Source organism: Panthera uncia (assembly GCF_023721935.1).
Source record: "Panthera uncia isolate 11264 chromosome A1 unlocalized genomic scaffold, Puncia_PCG_1.0 HiC_scaffold_17, whole genome shotgun sequence".
Taxonomy (NCBI): domain Eukaryota; kingdom Metazoa; phylum Chordata; class Mammalia; order Carnivora; family Felidae; genus Panthera; species Panthera uncia.
Window position 1 is genome coordinate 125,435,701 of NW_026057577.1, and position 27,214 is coordinate 125,462,914.

Consider the following 27,214-nt stretch of genomic DNA (forward strand, 5'->3'; position numbering starts at 1 on the left):
TTAATTTTTAAAATCTAGTCTTTTAAAAGGAGCTGTTGATCTCTCACAAAATAGCCCGTCCTAGAGCCCCCCAGGGAGTTCAATTATTTAGGTGTCAATGGTGATGAACAGGGTGGTGGCACCAATCCCAAATCGCTGTATGTTCCTCAGTACAGCTGTTGATGCTTTTATTTCTCCTTGTGGAGCTACTGTTGCAGTTCCCCTCAGTGACGATTTCAAAAATCTTAGCTCTGAACTCTTCTAAGATGGTTTTCCTCCAATTTCATGATAAAAATTGATCCTATATAGATCACTCCAAAAATCTACAGGGGTACCTGGGTGGCTCAGTTGGTTGAGTGTCTGACTTTGGCTCAGTTCTTGACCTCATGGTTCGTGGAGTCGAGCCCCGCATCGGGCTCACTTCTGTCAGCACAGAGCCTGCTTCAGATCCTCTATACCCCCCTCTCAGCCCCTCTCCTGCTCATGCTCTCTCAAAAACAAATAAACATTTTTTTAAAAATCTACAAAAGTCCATCAATACCCTTCTCACCTCTTTCCTATGAGTGTCAGAACATGAGCTGTCCTTCCTATTCAAGGACAACCTATGAAACCTCAGTCCTTTGAAGTTCACACCATTAGAAGGTGTACTTAGTACCTTTTTTCATATTGTTTCCTCCCATCTTTTGCACACTTCCACTCAATCACTTAAAACTTCATCTTCTGATCATCGCCCTCTTTTACATCTCTGTTTCTGTCATCATTTGGATGGCCACAACATCCACATGCATGAGCCATGTGACACTTTGGCCTCTCAGTTCCCCAGGGACCTGCTCCTCCTCCTCCTCCTCCTCCCTCCTCCTCCTCCTCCTCCTCCTCCCAGCCACACATACTCACAGTCACAGCCCTGCCTCTGTCATTACCTCTGAAATCTCAAATGAAAGCACCTCACCTTCTGATCACCAGCTACCTTTCTAGCAAATGTGCTGTAGCCTTTCCTGCCTCTTGCTGTGGTTCTTCAGCCCCATCAGATTCCTAGCTACTCGGTCACTTCTCTCGGGCAGCCTACTGGGGTCCCGATCCCACCCCACCACCCCACTTGGACTGTCCTTGCCACGGCTGCCAAGGGCCATCTAAATCCCACATCTCAGTCCTTGCTGCCTCTTCCCTATCCCCTTGAGATTCAGCATGAGCATCACTTCCTGCAGGAAGCCTTTCGAGACACTTCTTCTGTATGCCCAGAGCATGCTGGGCATCTATCAGTCGGTGCTTACCACACAGAGAATATGGAAAGCCATTATATTAAAGTATAAATTCAGTGAAGACAGGGACTGTGTCTTCCTTTTATACCACCAGCACCTTATATAATATTGATACATAAGAGCTCATTAAACATTGAAAATTTTAAAATGATTGTATAAACCATCAGCACTTTACCTATAAGTCTGTGATAACCACTTTATGAGAAAAATGACCTGCAGAACACAATAGGGAGCATCTTCTTCTCCCCTGATCATTCCTTTGCTGCGAGAGATGATAACACAAAAAAGCTGGTTTTATACTCTGTGGCCAGCCAGAGTCTGGACTGCAGAAACCTGAATTCACCCGTATCAAAGTCTGTACTGAAGACATCATGAAATCCAGGTCCTGTTTGTAAACAGAAACTAGAGATCTGTCTTGAACCACCCCTTGATTTCACATGGAAAACATAACCTACCCATGTCAACAAAAACCTTAACAAATATTGTGATAGGTGAAATACTGGCCCTCCAAAGATGTCCACACCCTAAACCCCAGAACCTGTGGAATGTTACCTATATGGTAAAAGGACCTTGTAGGTAGGATTAAGTTAAGGATCTTGAGATGGAGGAAAGGTTTATTCTGATTATCTGGGTATCTCTTAAACATAATCACAAGGGTCCTTAGAGAAGCAAGGCCAAAGGTGGAAGGAGGAGATGGGAGAACAGAACCAGAGGTGGAGTGATGTACTTCAAAGGTGAAGGTAGGGGCCATGAGCCAAGGAATTCAGGTGGCCTCTAAAAGCTAGCAAAGCCCGGGAAATGGATTCTCCCCTAGAGCTTCCAGAAGGAACCAGCTCTGCTGACACTTTGACTTTGGTGACACTGATTTCACACTTATTGATCTCCAGAATTTTAAAAGCATAAATTTGTGGAGTTTTTAAAAAAAGTTTGAGAGAGAGCGCAAGCAAGTGTGCAAGTAGGGGAGGGGCAGAGAGAGAGGGACACAGAATCCCAAGCAGGCTTAGCACTCTCAGCATGGAGCCCCACTCGGGGCTCAAACTCACGTACCGTGAGATCATGACCTGAGCCAAAATCAAGAGTCAGACACTTAACCAACTGAGCCACTCAGGTGCCCCAAATTTTTGTTGTTTTAAACCAAGTTTGTGTTGATCTGTTACAATAGCCACAGGAAACGAATACAGATATGGAAGGACTCTCCTGGGTGAAATGAGGAGAGGGGCCAATAAGCAGATTCAGATGCGCAGATATGCAATTACCAGAGATCCTGGGCCCTAATAAGAAAAAGTTCTTGCCACTGCCAGAGACAGTAATGACTGCAGTCCAAAAAAAAAAAAAAAGGGAGAGAGGGTGGGGTGCCTGGATGGCTCAGTCGGTTAAGTGTCAGACTTCGGCTCAGGTCATGATCTTGCAGTTTGTGGGTTTGAGCCCCGCGTCAGGCTCTGTGCTGACAGCTGGAAGCCTGGAGACTGTTTTGGATTCTGTGGCTCCCTCTCTCTCTGCCCCTCCCTTGCTCACACTCTGTCTCTCTTTCCCTCTCTCAAAAAATAAACGTTAAAAAAAAAATGGAGAGGGTGAAAAGTTAGTGGATGTGTCAATGTGACGCCTATGTGCCACCGTGCTGCCTCCCCCCTCTCAGAGATCCAGGTGACCCACCTCATTGCAGGTGATGACTGGAAATCCCACCACTTCCTCCTGCCCTCACCAAACAAATCTTTAGCTACTCAGCCACTCCTTCAGGCTGGGGCTCTTCTCACTCCAACCTGTCCCCACCCAGCTGAGCTGGTGCGTAATCTGCCTCGTCCTCCACCCCCAACCCCCCCCCCCCCCCCCCCCCCCCCCACCCCCAAGCAGGAGGCAGAAACAAGCCCACTCACAGCCAGCTGGCTCTGTAGCTGCTTGACCTGCTGCTGCAGTCCTTCCAGCTGCTGACTCTGCCTCTTGGACGAGCTAGCTGAGTAGGAGAGCTGTGAGAGACTGTTCAGGGCCTCCTTCAACTTGGTGACTTCCTTTGACATCTCATTTATCTGGCGAGAAAGGAAAACTATCAGCAATAGGTAGGCAAGATTCTGGATAGTTCTCCAACACAGCCTCTTGTTGGCCTCAGGGACTTGAGACTTTGGAACAATTTCTCTTTTATTTTTTAAAGAAAACCCATACAATGAAATAGGTAACAAAATCAGCAAACCCACATAGCCCTCTAAGGCCACTATATTCAAATAAGGGCCCCAGATTCAATACTGTGCTTCGAGGCATGAGGGTAAACAAAAGCTAGGAGGATGCTTTCCTATTTTACTGTGAAAGGGGGTACTATCAGAATGAGGATTTTAGGCATTCTTTATTTTGAGAAGGCTATGTCTTGTTCAGTAGTGCTGACATGGGCAATCAGGAATGAGTCCTAGGAACCCTGACTTCTCTGGGCATCTTGCTTTAAAGTAAACATAACCCCTCCCCGCAACCTGACCTCTGCCTCCTAACTCTCTGCCCCCTTGGCTTTGGAAGCTCTTTTTGAAATTTTCATCATACTAAAGGAATAAATGATAAACAGTGCTCTGATCAATGCTGTTTGGAAAATCTGACCCAGAGGACTGGGGACGTGGAGCAGATTCAGGCACAGAACCATTTTTTACGCCCCCCTCCCCTTTGTTTCCCCTCCTTCCACCAAGCCATGCTCAGCCCATCTCTAATCACCTGCTCCCCACATTCCCTGCTTCCCCTCCTATATACATCTTTGACAATGAGTGCCACGGATGGCGGTTCTTAACACTGACTCAGGGGAAAGCTCATGGAACTTAGGGAAGCGGGATTAAGTCTGGAAGTATTTGGGTTTCCGTATGATGGAAGAATCTGTTTGGATTCCAAAAGAGTTGAAGTTCAAGATGGGTTAAAAATGCCTTTCAGTTTGTGGGTTCGCTTCTGATCCCTGACACTTGACACAGCTTCTGTAAAATAATTTTAAAAGGGAAAATATGCACCACATATGTGAAAATGCTTCAATATAAGGGGAGTGATCGACGATCAGTGTTTTGTTTTGTTTTTTTAAACATAAATGTCCAAACTACTAATCTTAATGTGGCCATGGGGACAGATGGAGTCACATGCAGAACTTCTGAGCAATCACAAGAGACCAGTGCTAACTAGAAACTAGTGTCTAGCTAACTAGAAACTCAACAGCAATGGAGTCTCACCAACCTTCTTATCTTTATCCTCCTCCAGTTTGGAAGAGCTCTCCGACTGTCTCTTCATCTCTGCGAGCTCCTCCTGAGCATGTTGGAACTGTTGCCGAAGTTCGTTTGCTTCCTGCTCTTTGGATTTTAAGAGAGCCTGAATATTTTCCTTTTCCCTTTTCACTTGTGAGACCTCACTTCGAATCTGGGAGACCTCCAAATGGGCCTTCTCTTTCTCTTTTACGGACTCCTTCAATTTTGAGGCCAACACACTCACTTCACTTTCTAGTGATGACTGGAGCTTTGCGTAGGCAGACCTGGGCACCATGGCGTCGGCCATCGCGGCCTTCTCTTCCAGGAGTCGTTTCTCCAGTTTTGCTACTTCCCCTTCCTTGCTTGCAAGGTGCTCTTTGAGACTGCTTATTTTTTCCTCCATCTCTTTCGCAGTAGCCCGAAGTGTGGTTATCACCTGCAAATGTTCTGTGATGGAGACAGAGTTCTCTTTCTGTGCGTCCACGAGCTGTTTGAGCTGCGTCAACTCGTTCAATACCTTTGAGTACTGAGACTTCATTTCGGACAATGCCTCTTCTGCCTTAGCTCTGGACACGTTCGTCACTAGCATCAGTTTCTCATGCTCCGCTTTATGGATATATTCGGCTGTTACGTCTTCTAGAGATTTCCTCTTCCTGTAATCCTCCAGCTCGGCCTGGGCTTCTTTGTACAGCTGGGACAGCTCGCTTACCTGTTTGTTGAGCTCATCTATCATCCTGTTCATGGCCTCTTTCATATCCCCAGCTTCATCACCGGCTTCCGGTGTCATCTGACTCTTTAGGGCATCTTTTAGTTTCATGATTTCTTCTTGGGCCTCTTGGTATTTCTCAAACAAAAAAGCTTTCTCCTTATTCATATTCTCAATCACAGAGCAATATGAACTTTTCATCTCCTCGTACTCTTCCCCAGGAGACTTAATACCCAAATCTTTCTCCTTCTCTACGAGTTTTTCTTCTAACTCTCTCACTTTCTCCTTATTTCTTTCACTTTCGGCTAATGCGTTCTGGAGATCCTGCTTGAGCACATCTATTTCCTCCTCAGTGATCCGTAACTCACGGAGATGTGAATAACTGTCCACGCTTTCGGGCGAGACAAGGCCCAGTTTCATCTGCTTCTGCACGTTAAGGACTTCTTTCATGGCCTCCTCGTACTTGCTCTGAGTTTCTTTCAGTTTCTGGCTGAGGTCGGAGCCATTCTCTGAAATCTCTGCACTGTTCACGCACACCAATTCGGCCCTCCTGGACTGGAGCTCAGCCTGCAGCTGCTGCTTCTCTGCTTCAGAGCTCTCTAGTCTCTTCTGCAAGTCCTGCAGAATCTCTTGCAGTTGCTGAATTTGCCCGTCACTGTCGAGAGTGGATTTACTCAAGGAATGTGTTAAGACGGATGGAGATGACTTGGAGTCTAGGGGAGGGGTTTCACTAGGTCTGCCCAGGGGTGGGGCCAAGTCAGTTTGAGTGGAATGGTAGGAGTCAAAGCTCAGGTCTGCATCTGCCTCCTTGGGTGATTTGGCCTGCAAAAAAGGCAAGAATGAAATGGTGCCAGAGGTGTGGTTAGGTGAGCAAGCAACTGGTAGAAGAGAACAAATCCAAAGCTTACATAGGGCAGAGCTGCAGCATCCCTTTATGGGTACTTTTGCCCCATGACAAACCATGGTCTGGGACATGAGAATTGGGTTAACGACACTAAGCTTATTCTGTACTCTCTCAGGACAGCTCATTTCTGCCACTTTAAAAACACTAGATTTGTTTGGGCTCTAAAGCCTCTGACTCATAATTTTTCCTTTGCTTCTCATATTATTCCAGTAGCCAAAAAGGGGCAATGGGCTTAGCATAGCTATTTCAATCAAGTTCTTAAATCTGCTAAACGATCAGCTCTACTAAATGAATGGCTGTTTATACACACACACACAAACATGTGTATATATAGTAATATATAAAATGCACTAAGTATATACTTATATATAATTTACCAATTTACAGAAATAGAGTTAATGAATTACTCTCTCAACAAACCTAATTTGAAACTATAAAACGCTAAAGGCAAACTACATTTAAAAAGGAAGAAGAAACTAATGTAGAGGTTTAAAACAAAATATCACCTGACTAACCTGAAAAAACCCAATAGTTTGACCCTACAGGATAGTTCGTGGTAATAATCTATGTACCTACCTGTAATTTATCTTGTAATTCTTTATTGTGTAAGGTAAGAGAAGCAACTTTTGCTTGCAACAGGACGAGAAGATCTTGTTGGTCAGCTTCAGAACTTATATCCAATAAGCTATCAGCACCTTGGAAAAGAGAAAAGTAATTTTAAATAATATTTTCTTAAACTAATATTTCTCTGACCTCTAACCGAGTCACCTTCTACCCAATCCAGTGCTTCTTCCTGGTTCTGATGAAGAATGAAAGCCCCTAGCAAAGCCCCTGGTTAGATGAACAGCAATCCTCAGGTCCTGCGGTTCCCTCATTGGGGTATGCCTGGCATAGGTGTGGATGCGTAGAAGCTCATCTGAAAACTGATGGATTTGGTCATGTTTTCCATTCCCCTTATTAAGTATTATACCTTGCCTAATATACATATTATGATATACCTAATATACCATACCTTGCCATATCATATCATGCCTAGTAAGTGCCATTTATGTGAATCCTTTTAGAAATATCCTACGATCTGGTTCACTTCTTATCCCTACCACACTTACTCTAGTTTCAACTTTATCACCTGACTGAGAAGCCCTGCAAACAGCCTCGTAACAAAGCTCTGTCTCTCTCCTTAGTAAACATATAGCTTTACCTAACACTGTCAGGCTAATCTTCCTAAAATGTGCTTTGATAGGCTCATTCCTGTGGTTCCAGTGCTTTAATCACTCTCTTTTCAAAATTAATCTCCAGATTCCTTAGTCTGGGTTATGGACAGATTTCATAATCTGGTCCCAAAGTACTTTTCCAGGTGTATGACCCATGATTTCTTTTTTTTTTTTTTTTTTAATTTTTGTTTAATGTTTATTTATTTTTTGAGACAGAGAGAGACAGAGCGTGAATAGGGGAGGGTCAGAGAGAGAGGGAGACGCAGAATCTGAAACAGGCTCCAGGCTCTGAGCTGTTAGCACAGAGCCCGACGTGGGGCTCGAACTCACGGACCATGAGATCATGACCTGAGCCGAAGTCGGACGCTTAACCGACTGAGCCACCTAGGTGCCACTGACCCATGATTTCTAGCATCACATCTTCCTCAGGTTCAAACTTTCCATCATACCCTCTATATCTCGACACAAGGCTGCTTCCTTAATCTTTCATCCATCTGATAGCCCTTGCAGCATCTCTTTGGCTAAGTCCCTTGTAGGCAGGTTTCAGGACCCACGGCAAACTCTGCCTCCTCCTTACAGCGTTTGCTGGCCCACCCCAGCATGCACCCGTCTCCTCTTAACCCCACAATCCCACTGCTGGTAAACCACAACTTTTTGACATCCTACTGATCACCACACTGAAATAGCATCTAAAGCTCTGCCACTCAAAGTGCTCACTGAGACAAGAGCCTTGCTCCCAGAATGCATTCAGTGCACCGCTTCCTTCACGCACAAAGTCTTTCTATGGGGGAAAAAAGTGTCTGCTGGACAAAACAGTGTGCTTAGCCGTATAGCTGGATGACTTCCTGGTGCAAACTCAGAACAGTTGTACAGACCACAATCTTGAATAGCACCGATGCACATTTTTTACTATAATTTTATTATTTTCTCACAGCCATTTAATGCAAAGATGGAAACTTTCATCTTAATTTGGAAGCATGCAAAATGACATTTCTTCATAGAAATGCTTACTTCTGATGTCAGGTTCCTAACCCACAGCTTTATAAGGAGTCCCCTTGACATGATGTCTGGTAAGTTTGGAATAAACCAGAGGATTGAGAGCATGACTGTAATTCTAAGCAATAGAAATTACTTCTAAAATACAGTGGATGGTTTTTAAAGAATCCAATGTAACAAGTGTTCAAATAACTTGGATCTCTGCCAAGAATTAGAAAGTTTAATACTTCTAAATTCTGTAAGTTAAAAGTTCCAAATACCTATGAAATCATAGGCTAAGAAACTAAATGCTGAAGCAAAAGGAGCTTTTGAAATAATCTCCATGAGGTGCACCTGGGTGGCTGATTCGGTTAAGGGTCTGACTCTTGGTTTTGGATCAGGGCATGATCTCACAGTTTGTGAGTTCGAACCCCACATCAGGCTCTGTGCTGACAGTGCGAAGCCTGATTGGGATTCTTTCTCTCTCCCTTTCTCTCTCTGCCCCTCCCCCTCTCACTCTCTCTCTAAAATAAATATACTTTGAAAAAGTAAAATGAGGGGCAGCCTGGGTGGCTCAGTTGGTTGGGTTTCCGACTTCGGCTCAGGTCATGATCTCAAGGTTCATGAGTTTGAGCCCTGCGTGGGGCTCTCCACTCTCAGAAGAGTCTGCTTCAGATCCTCTGTCTCCCTCTCTCTCTGCCTCTCCCCTGCTCACTCTCGCTCACACTCTCTCTCTCAAAAATGGATACACATTAAAAAAAATTTTTTTAAATAAAAATTTTAAAAAGTAAAATGGAATAATCTACACATTTAAAAAAAATTTTTTAATGTGTATTCATTTTTGAGAGACAGAGACAGACAGAGCATGAGCGGGGAAGGGGCAGAGAGAGAGGGAGACACAGAATCCGAAGCAGGCTCCAGGCTCTGAGCCGTCAGCACAGAGCCCACGCGGAGCTTGAACTCACGAGCTGTGAGATCATGATCTGAGCCGAAGTCGGGTGCTCAACCGACTGAGCCACCCAGGTGCCCCTCTACACAACATTTTAAATGGATTCTGGGGGTGCTGAACTATATTCTTAGAGGGTAAACCTTAGGATGGATTCTGAAGACAATGAATTAAACCCTGTCTTGGTGAAGACAGGATGACGGTGTGTGATTTCAACACTCTGTCTGCATTTCTCTATTTAAGATGCACAGTAGGAAAGTTAGACTGTGCAGCCACGGAAGTGCTCAGTTGGCTCTCCCTCAGGAAATAACCTGTTGCTCAGCGGTGAGGAGTGCCCCTTGTGACGGCTCGTGGCCCCAGACCTCACCGCAAAACAGTGCTTTATAATACATAAAAGACAAGACACAGGCTACGTACTTTAAGAGCTGATTCTGTAATGTGCCAATAACAAGAATACAGCAGCAGGTCTAATGCCATATTTCTAGTAGAGAGACTGTAAATGACATTTCAAGATACCCGCGATAACAGTAAGGTGACAGGACATTACCTGCGAATTCTCCTGCTGGCAAAGTCACTGGTCTGCTAATACCACTGGGCGTTATTGTCTATATTCGTAATTGAAGGAAGTGCTAACAGTAGTTGGGGGCAAATGAAAACAAGATATTTTTGTTTTCACATCCAAGCTCAGGGGCTCCTTAAAATCCAGGGGAAAGTGTCAGCCTGTGTGGTATTGGCAGCTCCAGGGTGGCACCCCGGGGGTTCTCGGACCTCCTCACCCTTCCTCCGGGTGGGCCTTTGATGTATGTAAATGGACGTGGACTAGAGACCTGTCGGAGGAACACAAACAGACGCCCCTTCCTCTTACCTGTCGTGCTGTCACTTAGTCTGTCTTTGTTTTCCCGTATAGAACTGATCTCAGCCTGTTGGAACACAAAAATGACTTCAAAGAATTTTCCTGAATATGATATTCCACAAAAGAAGCAAGCAAATTTTCCTGGGTTTACACAGAACAGGTTTCCTTCTAAAAAAAAAAAAGTTAGAAAATCGCCAGGAAAGGGAATATTTTAAAATATAAGTGAATAAAAGTGACGATGATCTACTGAGGTATGATTTCTAAAATGTGAGGTTCCAGAGCGTGTAATCTCAAAATAGTTTCCAGGAACTTTATTAAGTAAAATACAAATATCTTTTAAGATTATAATAACTTTATGTAATAGTGAACTTAGTGGGCTGTGTCCTAAAACCTGAGATGGCAAATATTAGTTTCATAATGAAGTCAAATACAAGTCTTACCTATCTGGATAATATACTGATTAAAATACATTAGAAATACTGGTTTAGCTTCACTATTTTATAAATTAACCATTATTAGTATATTTTTATTAATATTTTTAAGAGAATTTGTAGTAAATAAGACCTGTCAGGGAAGATAAAGGTAATTTTATAAGGGAATACAAAATTTTATGATCATGAGTTGACAATCCCCTAAAGATCTCCTCTAAACCTTTGCCCCTGAATATGTGTCTGTAAATACATTGCAAAAGTTCTTGCAACTTCAAAGCCAGACTCTCATTTCAAAACAAAATGCAATGAGTTGCCAGAAATTATTATGTTTCATCTGGATGAGCGGTGGACTATGTATGATAAGAGAGAGAAGTTTTCAGCAAAGGAACTTTTGTAAAAGCCCAAATGCTAAAAATAAAGTGGCTCATTTTTGGCAAGTGCTTATCTTTACAAAAAGCTGCCTTTTCGCTTTATAAAAATAGACGTTTATTTTTCTTTTTCAACTATCTTAAAGTACAATAAATGGCATCCATTTAAAGTTTACAGGTTGAGTTTTGACAGGTACACACTCATGGAACCACCACGATAACCAAGATACAGAAAGGTGTCCATTAGGTCTACAAGATTCTGCATACTTCATCACAGCCAATACCTGCCCACCCTATCCCCAGGTAACCTCCACTCTCCTTTTTGCATTTTCTAGAATTCCTATAAATGGAATGTCATGGGTATGAATATGTGTCGGGCTTTTTTCACTCAGCCTGATGATTTTCAGATTCACCCATGATGCTGCTTATGAAGGACATTTGGATTGTTTCCAGTTTGGGGATATGTGAATAAAGCTTCTGCAAACTTTTGTGTATACAATTTTTGAGACATAAATTTTCATTTCTCTTGGATAAACATCAGTGAGTGGATGGCTAGATCATATGTTAGGTGTGTGATGAACTTTTAAAGAAACTGTCAGTTTTCCAAAGTAGTTTTGCCACTTTACATTCCTACCAACAGACTATGATAATTCTTGTTCCTCCACATCATCACCACCATGTAAAAATACACTTCTTAAACTTTAGTCATTCTAAATGGTGTCACTTTTTACCTTTTTGAGATTTTTTTAAAAAGAAATGAAAGGTTTTTTACACTCTATTGCTGAAAATTTTAATTTATTCTTCTCTGGAATGCACTGCATCCTTTGAGCCATAATCACATTAGAAGACATTAGGGTACTAATTGTAAAAGTATAACTTCCTTTCCTTTCCTCGTTTAGGTATTCATATTAAGAATTTATTAATAAAATCTAGTTAAAGTGCGGGAAATGTTAGGTTGATGGAATCTTTTTCAGATCACTGTACATCCAAGTTAAAAGATAATTTATTTTGGGGCTGCTGGGTGGCTGTCAGTTAAACACCTAACTCTTGGTTCTGGCTTATGTCATGATCTCACAGTTTTGTGAGTTCAAGCCCTGCATGGGGCTCTGCACTGGCAGGGCGGAGCCTACTTGGGATACTCTCTCTCCCTCTCTCTGCCCCTCTCCCACACACACTATCTCTGTCTCTCTCAAAATAAATAAACTTAAAAAAAAAAAAAGGTAATTTATCTTCAGTAATTCTTAGATGGGGGAAAGAAGTATACAATTATTCCACTGCAATTTCATTTTAACAATTAGAAATTTTTTTTTCTTTCCAAGCATAATTTCCTAGTGATGGTTAGGTAAACAGACAGTAAATGAAAATATCCTCCCATTTCCTAAAATACCTTCCAACAAGAAATCTAGAGAATTAGGTAGAAAGGATTTTCTAAAATTAATGCATATTAGCTTTATAGTCAGGAAAAGTTTAATTACAAATATACAATTACTTGTCAGTAAGACACCAGAGAACAATCCTCATTTCTTTCTTTTTGATGGGCATTATATCAACTCGATTTAGTAAGAAGATTGGTTATCAGTTAAGTTCTTATCTTTGTCCCTTTTTTTAAAATCAAGAAAATTAGGTATTACTTACGGAATGTAATCTATTCATTCTACTTTTTTTGTGTGGAGTCCCTGCCAGAAGAAATAACTGAGGGGTGCTTCGTGATGAAAAGGTTGTCAATCAATCACTGGGAAGTCTATTCTGTTTTGTCCGATGTTGTACCACTTAAATCATGTCTATCGTGTATCTTAAAATTCAAAATAAATTGAACACAGACAGGAAATACCTTGAAGGGTGGTTCAGCAAAGAACACGGATTCCTTTCCCGAAAGTGGCGTTGAAGTTATTGATCTTGGGGAAGACACATCACTCAACTTAAAAAAACAAAATGAAAATCACAGATAAAGAACGTTTGTTTCTTCAAAGACTTTTCTTCTCCAGTGCAAAGGATTAGCCTATTTTAACCAATGCAAATAAATCTAACAGTAACCATCCTTAGTTTCACTTAATCCAAGGGTATCTTCTATTTAATATGGCACCTCAAGTACTTTTTGAAAGTTTGCAGAGTATAACTTTCTTCCTATATTTACTGGAAGCAATTTTCAAAATCTATAAAACTTCTGTGGCATGTTGGGAATATTATTGATGAATACGCTAACATATTTAACATAACTTATCAGAGGAGATATTCCTCTCAACTATTTGAGAGATTTCATAGACATTCGAGCTTCCTCCTATATGCAATAGTCACTATAAGCTCAGAAATGAAAGCTGCTTTTAATATTAGCCAACCTTCAATGTAATTAGAAAGGCAAATATATTTGAACAGAATTTTGAGAAACCAGCTAAAATTCATTTTCAGTTAACTGCCTCACCAGCTACCCATTCTCCCTGCCTTCACTTGAGCTGTTCATGTGAGCTACTAAAAGTAGACTGAGCTTCACTTAAGGAAAAAGTTTCTGTCCTAAGATTTTGAGAAATTTCCTTCAGGCTCTTTCTTTTCTTTTTTCTTTTCTTTTCTTTTCTTTTCTTTCTCTCTCTCTTTCTCTCTCTCTTTGTCTTTCTTTCTCTCTCTCTTTCTCTCTCTCTCTTTCTCTCCTTCTTTCTTTCTTTCTCTCTCTTTCTTTCTCTTTCTTTCTCTCTCTTTCTTTCTCTCTTTCTTTCTCTCTCTCTTTCTTTCTTTCTCTTTTTTTTTTTCCTGGAGGCTTTAAAAAAAGATACTGTTCAATTCCCCAGCCTTGCACTAAATAAGAATCAACATTATTTACATACTAATAATCAAAATCTTTCATGCCATTATCTGTAATTTAAAACCAGTAAAGAAAATTTTAAATGTGCATTTAAGAGTCAATTCTAAACATTTCATTTTGGCCTAAAGATAAAATGACAAAATCATGGCTTTTTCTTGTTGTTGTCATATGTTTGTTCAATGTTGGTTTACTTTTGTTTTTACCTGGGTAGGACTGATAGGAGGTGGTGGAGCTTTGCGTTTTTTTGGAGTTCCACTTCTTTCTGAGCTTATTTTAGAGACTTGATCATGCTGGAAGTTATCACAGTCCAAAGAATGGAGGTGGGTTAGTTCGGTTAGTAAAGTCTGAACAAACAGCTTCATCAAACAAATGAGAAAAACCTCAACAGTTCATGCATTTCTTACTTCAATGAGATCTGACATCTGCTATCAACATAAAAATAAGTAATATGCATGCTTCGAGTTTTCTTCCAGCAGCCCATGCTTTAATAGCCAGAAAATAAAAAACACAAGACAAAACCAGATTAAGTTGGTGTAGAGAATTGGGAAAGTAGAGGATGGGGAGCTGCCTGCCCCAGTTTAGAACCCAGAATACAATGATAGTCTAGCCATCTTAATGCAAAGCAGTGGTATTTCCTCCACCTTTGCATTACTTCCACTCCTTTTTAAAAAGAATGTCAATATGGGGGCAAGCGGAAACGTCTTCTCTGAAGGTTATGGATAAATAAGTGACACAGTTAGTACCTAATAAATTCAGTATTGGCTATTTCCTGTCTATGATAATTTTTCAAAACCTTTGATGTGTAAGTAAATAAATGTAACCGCCAACTATACATCTCATCAAAAAAGTAAACAATGGTGACAATGTTTTTAGGAAAAAACTCCAAAATAATAGGGCAATCTTCTCAATTTCTATCTAGAACTCTAACAACATTTTAGAAAAGTTCCAATTAAAATGAAAGGAAAAGCTAACCCTCTTATATTCATTAAATATCTAACACTGTCATGGATAGAGGTCTATAATCCATGGGATACACAAGCATTTAAAATATTGTTGTTGTTCCTTCGCAGAGCTAACCAAACATTTTCACAACAGAAAATATTAGTACATTTCAGAAAAAGATGAATATATAAGTAGCAAGTTTAAAGTCACATGCTTTGGAAACAGGGTAAACCATTAAGAAAACAGTTACCACCTTCTAACAATGAATCATCTATTCTAAAGATATTTTACTCCTTAAGCATTTTCAACATAGTTTTTATCACTTTTCTAGTGGAGCACAGAGTGGTTTAATCAGAACATTTTCAAATTCCCACAAGCTATGATGGCCAAAAAAAATTCTCTCCCCCAAAGATAAATACCTGCTTTGGTTTTGTTGGTGTCTTTGAATCTATAGAGGAAAAAGTGGGAAAATAAATAAATAAATAAAGGTAAGAACCATGACTCACATCTACTTTGGGTGGGAGATACACACACACACACGCACACTCACACCCATACACACAACAAACACAGTATTTAACACTACATTTTTCTTCAAGAATATGTTTAAAAGAATAATAAAATAGATCATATTGTGCACATTCCTTTACCCTTTGGGGAAAATGGAGTGGATAAATTTAAAACAACACTGACTATTTTCTTTCACATACCAGAATCCTGAGAGATTTTTGATAATAGAAGGCTTTGAATTCCTGCATTTTCTGAGAGTTTGGAATAATGTAAGGCATTGTGTCCAAGAGAATCTACAAGGTTTAGGTCTGCACCCTTTTTAATTAAGGCTTCCACAATATTAGAGCTGCTGATCTCACAGGCTAGCATGAGAGCAGTTCTAAAGAAAAAAAAGGAGATACCAAATTAATACAACCAAAATGGGGAAACACTTTTCTGAGAAATCACTTATCCTGAAAACAAGGAAAGAAAGATGAAGTACAGTTAAATATATACACTTAATGGACTGTTAGTGAGAAGAAACTAGGGGTGTTTTTTTAACTTCAGATTAAATCAAAACATTAAACCATATAAGGTCAAATAATATAGACATAATCTTCTAAATATGATGGAATTTAATATGATTGGCACCAATCATAATATGATGGCACCTTTCACCTCAAGCATTTTAAAGTACCTATACATCATTAGGACTATTTTTAAAAGCAGCCAATATGTTTAATTTTGCATGAAAAGCCATCGGAAATGGCCTAGTCACTTCAGTATTTAATAATCTCATCACAGAGGTCTAGGGGAAATTTTTTTTACGTCAAACAGGTTCTCGATTATCAAAAGAGGCAGAAGGGGCGTCTGGCCGGCTCAGTCAGTAGAGCGTGTGACTCCTGATCTCAGAGGCATGAGTTCGAGCCCCATGGTGGGTATAGGGCTAACTTTAAAAAAAAAAAAAAAGGCAGAAAATGAAAAAATTAAAAACACTTTATTACAAATGATCTAAAATATAGCTGTAATATTTTGAGGCTCCCAGAATGTAGATATCACTGAAATCCCATGATTTCTACTTTGGTGGTACCTTCCATTTTTGTCCCTGGAATTTACGTCTGCTCCATGATCCAGGAGAAAGTGACAGACCTCACTGTGGCCACTTTGTACTGCAAGAAGCAGTGGTATATTCCCATCCTAGGAGACAAATGTAGATTGATTTTAACCACGATCCTAAATGCCAGAATTGCATACAGAATTGCCTTGTTCTTTGTACATTTTATTCCTGAACTGTCCTGCCACCATGACAGTTTGTGTCCCGATAGGGCTGCCATGACCTCTCAGCACAGCATTTTTTTTTAAATTTAAATTCAAGTTAATTAACATACAGTGTAGTATTGGTTTCAGGAGAAACCAGTGATTCATCACTTCCATATAACACCCAGTGCTCACCCCCAACAAGTGCCCTCCTTAATGCCCATCACCCACTTAGCCCATCCCCCCACCTGCCTCCCCTCCAACACCCCTCAGACTGTTCTCTGTATTTAAGAGAGTTTCTTATGGTTTGCCTCTCTGTTTCTATCTTATTTTTCCTTCCCTTCCCCTATGTTCATCTGTTGTGTTTCTTAAATTCCACATGAATGAAATCATATCATACTTGTCTTTCTCTGACTTACTTCTCTCAGCATAACACACTCTAGCTCCATCCATGTTGCTGCAAATGGCAAGGTTTCATTCTTTTTGATCACCGAGTAATATTCCATTACACACACACACACACACACACACACACACACACACACACACACCCCAATCTTCTTTATCCATTCATCAGTCGATGGGCATTTAGGCTCTTTCCATAATTTGGCTACTGTTGATAATGCTGCTATAAACATTGGGGTGCATGTGCCCCTTCCAACCAGCACTTTTGTATCCTTTGGATAAACACCTAGTAGTTCAACAGACCCCTTAAGGAATTGCACTGACTGTTAGCTTTTTCTCAGGAACCTCAGCCTCATGGGCTGCTTTTTCCCTTCAGTGACCATCCCTCAGTCTGGCAGCAACATGACGGAGAGTGGAACATCAAGTATGTAAAGGCTCCAGGCAAGCATATCATGTTTACTGGGGGATGGCTTTGAAGAACTGGAGGACTTGTTTCCACAGGGCAGCAGTAGGTCCGCTGCCCTCCAAGCAGCTTCTTCCAAGCAAACTACACGCATCCTACCATCCATTCTACTATTCCCTTGCAAAGTACATGCTTTCATAACCTTACAAGTACCAGAATGGAACATTAAGAGTTTGCCTATTCTTGGCACATGACTAGATAAAGATCAATGGAAAGAATCATTTAATATGACAATTGGCAATCCTTTAAAAAAGTGCTGTAGAGGGGCACCTGGGTGGATCATTCAGTTAAGCATCTGACTTCAGCTCAGGTCATGATCTCGTGGTTCATGAGCTCAAGCCCTGCATCAGGCTTTGTGCTGACAGCTCGGGGTCTGGAGCCTGCTTTGGATACTGTGTCTCCCTCTCTCTCTGCCCCTCCCCTGCTCATGCTCTGTCTTGTTCCCTCTCAAAAATAAATAAACATTAAAAAATTTTTTTTAAATGATGTTGAATCACTATGTTATATACCTGAAGCTAATATAACACTGTACGTTTATTACACTGGAATAAAAATAAAAATAAAGTAAAATAAAGTAAAATAAGAAAATGAGATCCCAACTCATATACAAACCATGTAAGGTGATGAAGAATGTAAACATTACAACAGAAAAAAAAGTGAAAAAATACTAGAAGAATACATAGGTGACTATTTCCACAATCTTAGGGTGAAGGGGTCCTAACTCAAATGATACAAAAGCTTCAAGAGAAGCTTGTATTCTGCTTATTCCTTGGATCATACCTCCCAAATGCAGTTGATAGTAACTTTTAAGGTAGATGTATTCAAGTAGGCAACGGAAAAAAATAAATTACAATATGTCCAATTATTTTGAAAAATACAATTGTTGCTTAAAGATTAAGTCTCCGTTTAAAATAGAATTTCAGACACATTTCTAAAAAATTATCTCTGCGAAGTTATAATACTTTCTGGTTATGAAGTACTGAGATTCAGGGAGTAGGAATTTATCTACAATTCTATACACTCACATAACAATATTCCCATTAGGTATATTGCATGCGTAGCATATAATGCATGCATAGCATATAATTTCTACGCTATGGCAGGACATTTAAACTTGCAGTCAGGAGTGACTGGCATGTAAATTTATTCTCAGAGTAGCCCAGCAAGGTTAAACAGGCTAGAAGTGGTTTTCAGAGTTGGGAAATCCTAACCAGGAGTACCCAAGATGATGCACGGGAAGTTAACAGAAATGACAGAACTTCTATTTAGACTTATTTCTTCTAAAAGTCAAGAAATTAAGCCTTATTAATACATTTAGGTTGATGGCAGATGACCTGAGAAACAAATGTGCACATCAGGAAGTGCATGTCCCAAAATGTCTTCTCAATGTGTCATTAAATTCAGAGACCAATAGAGATAATACTTGGATCCGTTTTGCAGAAGAGGATCCAGGCTGAAACGCATTAGACTTTCGCCAAATGCTGAGGTCTCTAAACGTCTTAGTGACTTGCAGAGGTAGCCCACAGCGCTCTAGACACCAGTGTGCATCTCCACATCTAGCAGCCACCGGATACTTACCAAATCCTTGAGGTTTATGGGGCTTTTGTGCTCGCAAAGAGCCTGCACAGCTTGAAGGCAGCCCTGTGCCGCTGAGGGAAGGAAACAAAGACACAGCCCGTCACACAGGGGCTCTCACCAGCAGGGGCATCACACGCACCCAGGACAGAGAAGTTCGTGTTCCACCCAGTTTGCTATGTTATACTAGCTGCACTGAAGAGAAGTCGTATCCCGAAGGTTAAGTAAGGTGCTCCGAATTAGTGTTACATTTCAATGTTAATTTCCAGACCTAGAGCCACTGTCTGCCAGTTGCAAATATTTGGTTTGGCATTTTGTAGGACTTAGCTTTGCTCCAGCTAGCACTAATAGAAATTTATAAATCTCATCACTCCCTGAGCTCGGTGTTGACGTTTTGTTACTTGGGAGCCGTGTGACAGATAATGACAAGATAGTAAAACAGAACACTGAGAAATAAAATGGGAGTTTCTTTTGATCCCCAAATCAAAAAAATCTGTATCACATATTACATGAAATCTCTAAATGCTTATGAAAATCTCTTAGCTTAAACAAGAAACTTACATTAATTAAAATATAATAACCATGGCAATTTTTACAGTTTGGCAGGCAACTGATGAATTTTAGATGTGTTCCTTGATAAAACCCTACACATTTTGCAAACTGAGGGAGACAGAAATTCCAGGAATGATGACAGACAACAGCCTCAGAAATAAAATGGTAAAGAAAATGGCTTGAAAGAGGAAAAGGACAACTGAGTATTTCTTATGGCAGAAGGATCAGTAAGAGAATGAAAGTCACCTGCATAATGTAAAGCTGTTTTCCCAGAGCTGTCCACACTTCCGGCTGGGCATTTTGACTAGAAGACAAAAAATAAATAAATACACATAATAAACATTCCGCTCTGTTGAGTTCATCCTTTTCCTGCAAGGTTGTGATGTGTCTTATCAGGAAGAGAATAAATATGAATAGGCCCCAATTGCTGTGCTCCAGGACCTACAGTCTCCTATGGGGAGGGGAGCTCCTCTCCAAGTAATCGGGACCCAGGCAAAAGGTCACCTCTTTGCTGCGCTGGCCGTCCTGTCCTCCCTCTCACACTAGCATCCCATCACTGGCAGCTGACAGATACGCTCCAGGCGTTCTCATCTTGGTCCCGTCTTTCCCCCCACATTTCCTGCCTAATTCTCTAGTCCCCCCTCACAAAACCAAGTTCCTGTAAAGAACTGCCCACATGCGATCCATGCTGCCTTGCTTCCCACTCGTTTCCAAACCCACTGCAGTTGCGTGCTGTTCTCCAGACTCCACAGAGATGGCCCCACAGTCACCAGTAACCTTTGTGTTTCCCACGATAACAAACATCTGTGTCCTCCTCTTACCGCAATCCACCCCCTTCTCCAAACGGTCCTTCGACTTAGCTCCTAGAGCCCATACTAGCCTGGTGTTCCCACTACTGTTCTGGCCACTCCCCCTCCGTGAGCCAAACACAGAATGTTGAGGTTCCTCGGTGCTCTCCTTCTTGGTAATCTCATTCATGCCCGTAGCTTGAAATGTCATCTAAAGGCTAAAGACTCAAATGTGTACCTTCGCAATAACAAACCTAAGTACATATTAGCTATTATGCACTGGGCACTCTTCATTGTTTTAAGGCTCCTGATAATGCTACACACTATTATCACTCCCATCTTCTGATGGGGAAACTGAGATACAGCGAAGGTGATAATTTGCTCAAGTCACAGGACACGGCAGAGCCAGGATTCAAACCCAGATGCGCTGGGCTAGAGCATATGTTCTCAGCTGTACGCAACGTCATCTCCGAGCGCCTGGCTTGATAACCCACTGCCTATTTCACATTTCTGCTCTGATGTAAGCACCTCAAATGCAACCGTCCTAAAGTTCCACTGAGTCACCTTTAACTTCTTCTCCTCCTCCTCTTCCGCCATCTAATTCACCACCATGTCCTGCCAATTCTGTGACCTAAACATACCTGGTCTACTCTTTCTTTCCCCATTACACCACCCAGTCTAGGCCAGCATCTTCTCATGCAGACAGCTGGGGCAGCCTCCTGGCGGGCTCCACAGCTCTGCTCTCGCCTCTATTCTCTATACAACTAGACTGATCTTTTAAAACTGTGAATACCAGTCCTTCCTTAAAAGCCCTCCACAGTTCCATGCTGTGCTCAGAGGACTTACGGCCTGCCATGACACACAGGCCTGCACTCCATGCCCTTCTTTCTCCTCCATGCTCACTCGGCCCCAGGCTTGCTTTCCTCCCTGACCAGTGCCTTTCCTATCCGAGGCCCTCTGTACTTGCTCTTCTGTCTGCTTGGAATGCTTTCCCCTTGGCTCTTTCCTAAGTTCTCGGCTTAAATATCACCTCCTCCACGATCCCTTCCCTGATTGTTCACCCCACACCCAGCTCTCTCAGTACTTGGTCAGTTTTCTTCTTGATGTGGTGCAATTTGTAACATGCATTTGGGGACTTGTTTACAAGATTGCAAGCTTCATCAGGATAAGGGATGTTCTGCTCGTGAAAATATACTCAATGCCTGACACAGGGCATGGTGTCCAGGAGGCACTTGTTAAAAGTGGGGGGGGGGGGACTAGTGGGCTATCCGGGGAAGAGGAGAGTTCATTTGAATTTGAACAATCTCACAAGGGTCTGTTTGCGCTCACTGCCTTGAGGAGGCAAACTTTAAAACGGTAGCCACTGGAGAAGAGAAGAATCTCCAGCAGACAGATAGTAAGAGCAAAGGCCTAGAGAGCTCAGAGAAAGGATCCAGTGCAGAGAGTGAGGGAGGGCGGGAGGCAACAAGGGTCATATCACAGAGGGCAGAGGATGCCAAGACAGAAGTGAAGAACTGGCTGGAAAGGTCCAGGACCCAAGGAAAGTGACCCATTAGGAGAACATCAGAGCCTCAAGGTTTTAGGAGCGCCTGGGTGGCTCAGTAGGTTGAGCGACTGACTTTAGCTCAGGTCACGATCTCAAGGTTTGTGAGTTCGAGCCTCGCGTCGGGCTCTGTGCTGACAGCTCAGAGCCTGCAGCCTGCTTCGGATTCTGTCTCCCTCTCTCTCTGCCCCTCTCCTGCTCATGCTCTGTCTCAGAAATAAATAAACATTAAAAAAAAATTCAAAGCCTCAGGTTTTAACAACTATTCAGAAAGAAGAACAGCAAGTCTGCAAGTTAGAGGCAAGAACAGGCAATGTTAAGAGTGAAATGTCTGTCTGCCCTTCAGTGGTAAGAGGAACGGAGATCAAGTTACGACTTACCATGCTTTGGCCTAATTTTAGAATAGCACAAGGAAGTGTTTAAAGGCTTCAAAGATTCCAGAGAAAAACCAATCCATTTGCATAACCAGATATAAAATTACATTAGAGGCTAGAATATCTGGTCCTTGCCCATGAGGATTTCCAGCCTGTCAAGTTCATTCTTCCTGAAAATCAGAGCCAGATGCAAAGCCTGGATAGCCAAGCCAGAATGAGAACAGAGATTTAAGATACAAATAAGTTAAAAAAAATTAAGGCAAGACCAAGGGTATGGAGGCAGTGCACTTGGGCAAGTCCAGGATTGTCATTTATTCAAGGTGCCGGGCCTCAGAGAAAGCAGGGAAGTTCTACTTTAATTGTTCTCAGAGAGGAGCCTCATAATAATAATAAAAATAATAATAATAATCACAGATGTTGATCTATTTTTCTTGAATTTCACTTCAAAGGCCTCTTAAGGTTTGCATTCCTGGCACTGGTGGCAGCTTGCGTCACATAATGCAAGACAAGAAGCTGTGTGACCAACAGAGCAGGACAAGTTGAAGAATGTGACCACATTTCTGCATTAGAATCACAGAGCCAAATTAAAGCAAGATGCTGGGTCCCACACAGTGCCTGTGAAGGCTGAGACAACAGCTCAACAGAAGAGATAGCACTCCAAACACATATTTTATGGCTCTGTGCTGTTCCTGAAAACAACCAGCTTGCACGCTGACTGGCAATGGCTGGATGTTACAGTATGGACCGCTACTGGGCTTTCATTAAATATTCATCTTTCAAGATTTACAGATGTCGTCCCCCTAAGCGATCATTATAAACTGGCAAGGTTATCAAACCAGGGAGCTGGCTTCACATTATAAAGGGGAATAAAACCAAGAACCTCGGCAAAAAACTAAGAACTAAAGGCACATTTAAAGTTACACACAAGGAAATAAAGGTTGAAATTTTGTTTCTCAAAAAGAGTTGTGTTCTACCAATGACTGAAAGAAAGGCTATTAGGATACTGGAGATCCTATATTGCAAGGATCTCCAATCGCATGAAAAACAGTTTTTAAACTGATTATGTAAAGGGTACAAGTCTCTCAGAAAAGGACGCAAGTTGCTGAATAAAGGCAAGAAAAAGGCTGGATCCCAGGAAGACACTCCAAATTCTGATGAGGATCTTCTTCCCTATCAGTGCAATTGCTATGGAAATAATCTTTTCCTTGGCTGTCATTTAAATTGTGATGCTTCTTAGGAAACCCAGGTTCTGGGATGGTATTTAAGGGAGTGTGTGTGTGTGTGTGTGTGTGTGTTATTCTTTCACAGATACAGTTACTGTTAAGTTTAAAAGATGACATAATTTTAAAAATTTATAATTTTAAGTTGTTCCATTTTACCTGAAGGAGCTTCCTGATGCATTCGTGGTGGCTGTTCTTGGCTGCGAGGTGCAAGGCACTGTGTCCTAAATGGATTAAAAAAAATCTTGGAAAAAGAGGCCACACATTTTAAATCCCTTTCTTATCTCTGTAACAAAGACAACTATGAGGAAATAAACTGTTCTCCAACAAAGGCAGAATTGTTACTCTTGGTAAGGTCTCAGCTTCTTATCTGTAAAGTTCAGTGTGACAAATGAGCAGAGGACACAGAGCGTCCTGCCCACTGCATAATACTCAGGGTCTACTCCAAGTGCCGTTCTCTTGGGGTGCTATTAAACTCTGAGCTAAAAGCTGGCAGGTGACTCATGATACACAGCTCAGTTCTGCTTTCAGCGGTCCCCACGCATGCCAAACGTCCTGCATCCACCCCAGCCACACCAGGCTACGACTACCACAGGCCCATGAACCCAGGAAAGGCCACCTGTATGCCAGCTGAGAACATCCTAAACACCCATCACTTAAATCCCTAGTTTTGGCTTTTCATTTCCCTCTCCTCCAAATGTCCTCCAGCCCCTGCACGGAAACTACCTGGACTTTTCAGATATTCAAAGTCCTTATGTGGAAGAAGGAAAAGAGTGGTAAAAACAATAATACACTACTAAAGTCACATTTCTTTACGTTCCCTTCAGAGAATATGACCCTAACATAAAGCACTCTGATGTTTCAGCAGTCAGCTTTAGGAAATCCTAGTGCTGTACCCAACTCTCTCCACAGCCTAACGGGCCTAGAGAATTTCTAAGGAAGAGGGGCTTGGGGGCAGCTTCTGGGCAGAAGGTATGGCTACCAGCCCAGGAGGCTCCCATCTGAGGCCCCTCACCACCTCGCTGGACCCTGCGCTTAGCCTGGATTCTCCTCCTCCAGGATCACCACACAGCTTGCTCTCTCACCTCAGAGGCAACTGAAAGAGTGCCTTGTGAATGAGGTCTGCCCTGACCTCCCCTTTTAAAATTCCCATTCCTCCGCCGCCCTTTTAATCTCCAATCCCTGCTTCATTCCTGCTCTTCATAGCACTGAGCACCTTCCCACACTCCTTTCCACCCCACCCCACTCTACACAATACACACACACACACACACACACACACACACACACACACACAATTTATGGAGCTCGTTTTTCTTTCCCCACTAGAATATGAACTCACTGAGGACAGGAAGTTCTGTCTCATTCCCTGCTGTGTCCTTAGTCCAGCACTGATGATGCATCATAGGCTCTTACTATACACTTGTTAATTTCAATTAGAGGGTATGCTCATTTCAAAGGTCTGGGGAGAAGGTTTAGGGGCAGAGGACCAAAGCTGCCCCTGCCAGCCAACCCAGAGCACATGGTAAACTCTTAAATCCTCCATTTCTCAAACTTTTCGGCCGAGATGTGCCAAATGTCATACCTGTAAACAACCCATACTTTGGGACATGCTTCAAGCATGGTTTCAGTCTCGGTGCTATTGACATTTTAAGCCGTGAGTGTGTGTGTCTGTGTGTGTATGTTGAGAGAAGGGGGGTTGTCCTATGCATTTTAGGTTATTAAGCAGTACCTCTGGCCTCTACCCTTTACATGTCCATTTGTGATGATCAGAAATGTCTCCAGACATTGCCAAATATCCCCTGGGGGCAAAATCACCCCAGTTGAGAACCACTGGCTTACAGAAACAATTTCTTTCATATGGTGGTCCAGTCTCCAAATATCATTTCTCCTTTTTCAAATAGTCTTCAATCTGTAACATGCACTGGGAATCTTTAATTATTAGAGAATCATACAGCTAGGAAAGACCATATTTAAAAATTAGAGGATTTTAGGATCACAGTAAGCTGCACAAAAGCATCTGTAAGGTCAAAAGATCAGATTCCTTCTTTTCTGAGACCAGCTGCACTGAAGGATTTTAAGGGTATGCGTGAGGGGGGTTGTTTAGGTGAAGCAGAACACAGAGGCAGGAACCCCTCCCAAACGGATGAGGATGAGGAAGGTCGGAACTAAGGCCCTTGGAAGTAGGAAGACAAATCTCTTCTCCTTCCTCCTTTAACTTCCTGAGACCCTCCTCTTTCCAGGATGTATAATGCATAATAGTATCAGTTCGGTTACAGGATGCATTAAATAGGCTTTGGTGCGCTAGCCCGGCCCCCAAGCATCATCTGTACCAGTGTTTCTAAGGACAAACACGTTTTCAGTTTTAAACAAATGCCTTGCAGATGAACTTTTGGAAGCCATCCTGATTGTAAGTAGAAGACTGTTTATGTCATGTATACAGTGCATTAGCTTTTTGTCTCTGCTGTGGACAAAAGCGGTTCTAGAGTAAAGAGCACCCATTGGAAAAAGACACAATTCTCCAAAGACGAGATGGTAGGGAGATTTAAACAACCCAGCAGAAAATAAACAGTAGGGTTTCATTTCATTCCAAGTGTTCTACTCATACCTGGAAGTAAGTGCCATGTTTCTAAAGAAACACAATTCTTTTATTCCCTGGCCCTGAGCTATGTTTTCCTGAACCAGGAGCACAACAGTATTTTCAATTAAAACGTTCTCAAAACCCAAATAATGTGTCATGCCCTGGACATTACACCAAAGTGAGAGGTCTCTTACTGTTAATGTTAACACAAAATTCTCTTTCCAAAAGCAAAAATTTTCTGGAGAGAATACATTGTATTAGTGGCAGAATCTCAGTGTAATGAGACAGTGCATAAGTCTGGCCCCTATTCAGCTATGGATCTGTCTGGAATATCAGGAAACAATTCACATAACATGGCAACCCTAATTCAAGTGCATTCCAGCAGAACTTTGCCTGTGAGTAAAAAGACCAGTGTTATTTATGTCAAGGGTTGTGGGCTATAACAGGTAGTGTAAGAAACCTATTGTTGAAAGGGAGTCTAGGGGCACCTGGGTGGCTCAGTCCGTTAGGCATCTGAGGTCGGCTCAGGTCATGATCTCATGGTTCATGAGTTAGAGCCCCTCGTGGGCTCCACGCTGACTGTGTGCAGCCTGCTTGGAATTCTGTCTCTGACCCTCTCCTACTCAAGTTTGCATGCGTGTGCTCTCTCTCTCTCAAAATAAATAAATAAACTATAAAAAAAAAAGCATTAGAAAAAGCTTTAAAAAAAAAAGAAAGGGAGTCTAAAAAGGATGGCTCAGGGGTGCCTGGCTGGCTCAGTCAGTAGAGCATGTGACTCTTGATCTTGGCATCATGAGTTCAAGCCTTACTTGAGGTTACTTTAAAAAAATAAAAATAAAAAATAAAAAGGATGCCCAGACATTCTAGCCATGGAACACTTTCCTCCAAACTACCTCAGACAATAACCATTTATTCAATTCTTTAAGATCACTGGAGAAAATGGAGAAGAATTAGCTAATTTAATAGAGGAATTACTGATGTACTCTTCAAGTATATGTGAAAAAATCTGAAAACAAGTCAGAAGACACATACAGGGCTAACAAATACCAAAGGGTGAAGTCTGAAAAATTGCAGTTTTAGATCAAAATATAAAAGCATTTAGAAAAATAAAGAGAATTAAATAACATTCAACTACATAAGATTTAAAACATTTTCTTAGAAATCAGAGTTTCAGAATGCTGACTATATTTAAACAATAGAAGTATAAATTTGGTTCTTATTTACAATTTTAAACATATTTAAACATCATTATCCTTAGTAATCCTCATTTTCTTTTCATCAAATTTTCATCACTGAGGCACAAGTCTGTTTACCTTGTTAGAACCCCAGGAGAAGACCCAAGAATTAAAGACATATTAGTAACCACTACTGTAACTACTAAATAGTTATGGAATTACCC

The 27,214-nt window shown here is 41.6% G+C and overlaps 1 protein-coding gene across 6 annotated transcripts in view; it reads right to left on the bottom strand.

The window, feature by feature from the left end:
* RAI14 (retinoic acid induced 14) overlaps positions 1–27,214 on the bottom strand; it is a 143,316-nt gene that overhangs the window by 2,036 nt on the left and 114,066 nt on the right. For 5 of the 6 annotated variants that reach the window (XM_049648211.1, XM_049648208.1, XM_049648209.1 and 2 more), the window contains 12 exons: positions 23,394–23,458; positions 19,556–19,613; positions 18,761–18,831; positions 16,148–16,254; positions 15,279–15,457; positions 14,988–15,016; positions 13,830–13,916; positions 12,664–12,750; positions 10,046–10,100; positions 6,622–6,740; positions 4,428–5,963; positions 3,113–3,262 (listed from right to left, as the gene is read on the bottom strand). In XM_049648211.1, the coding sequence (XP_049504168.1) occupies positions 3,113–3,262; positions 4,428–5,963; positions 6,622–6,740; positions 10,046–10,100; positions 12,664–12,750; positions 13,830–13,916; positions 14,988–15,016; positions 15,279–15,457; positions 16,148–16,254; positions 18,761–18,831; positions 19,556–19,613; positions 23,394–23,458 (2,543 nt within the window). The remainder of the gene's footprint in view (positions 1–3,112; positions 3,263–4,427; positions 5,964–6,621; positions 6,741–10,045; positions 10,101–12,663; positions 12,751–13,829; positions 13,917–14,987; positions 15,017–15,278; positions 15,458–16,147; positions 16,255–18,760; positions 18,832–19,555; positions 19,614–23,393; positions 23,459–27,214) is intronic. The other variant, XM_049648212.1, reaches the window with a different exon arrangement.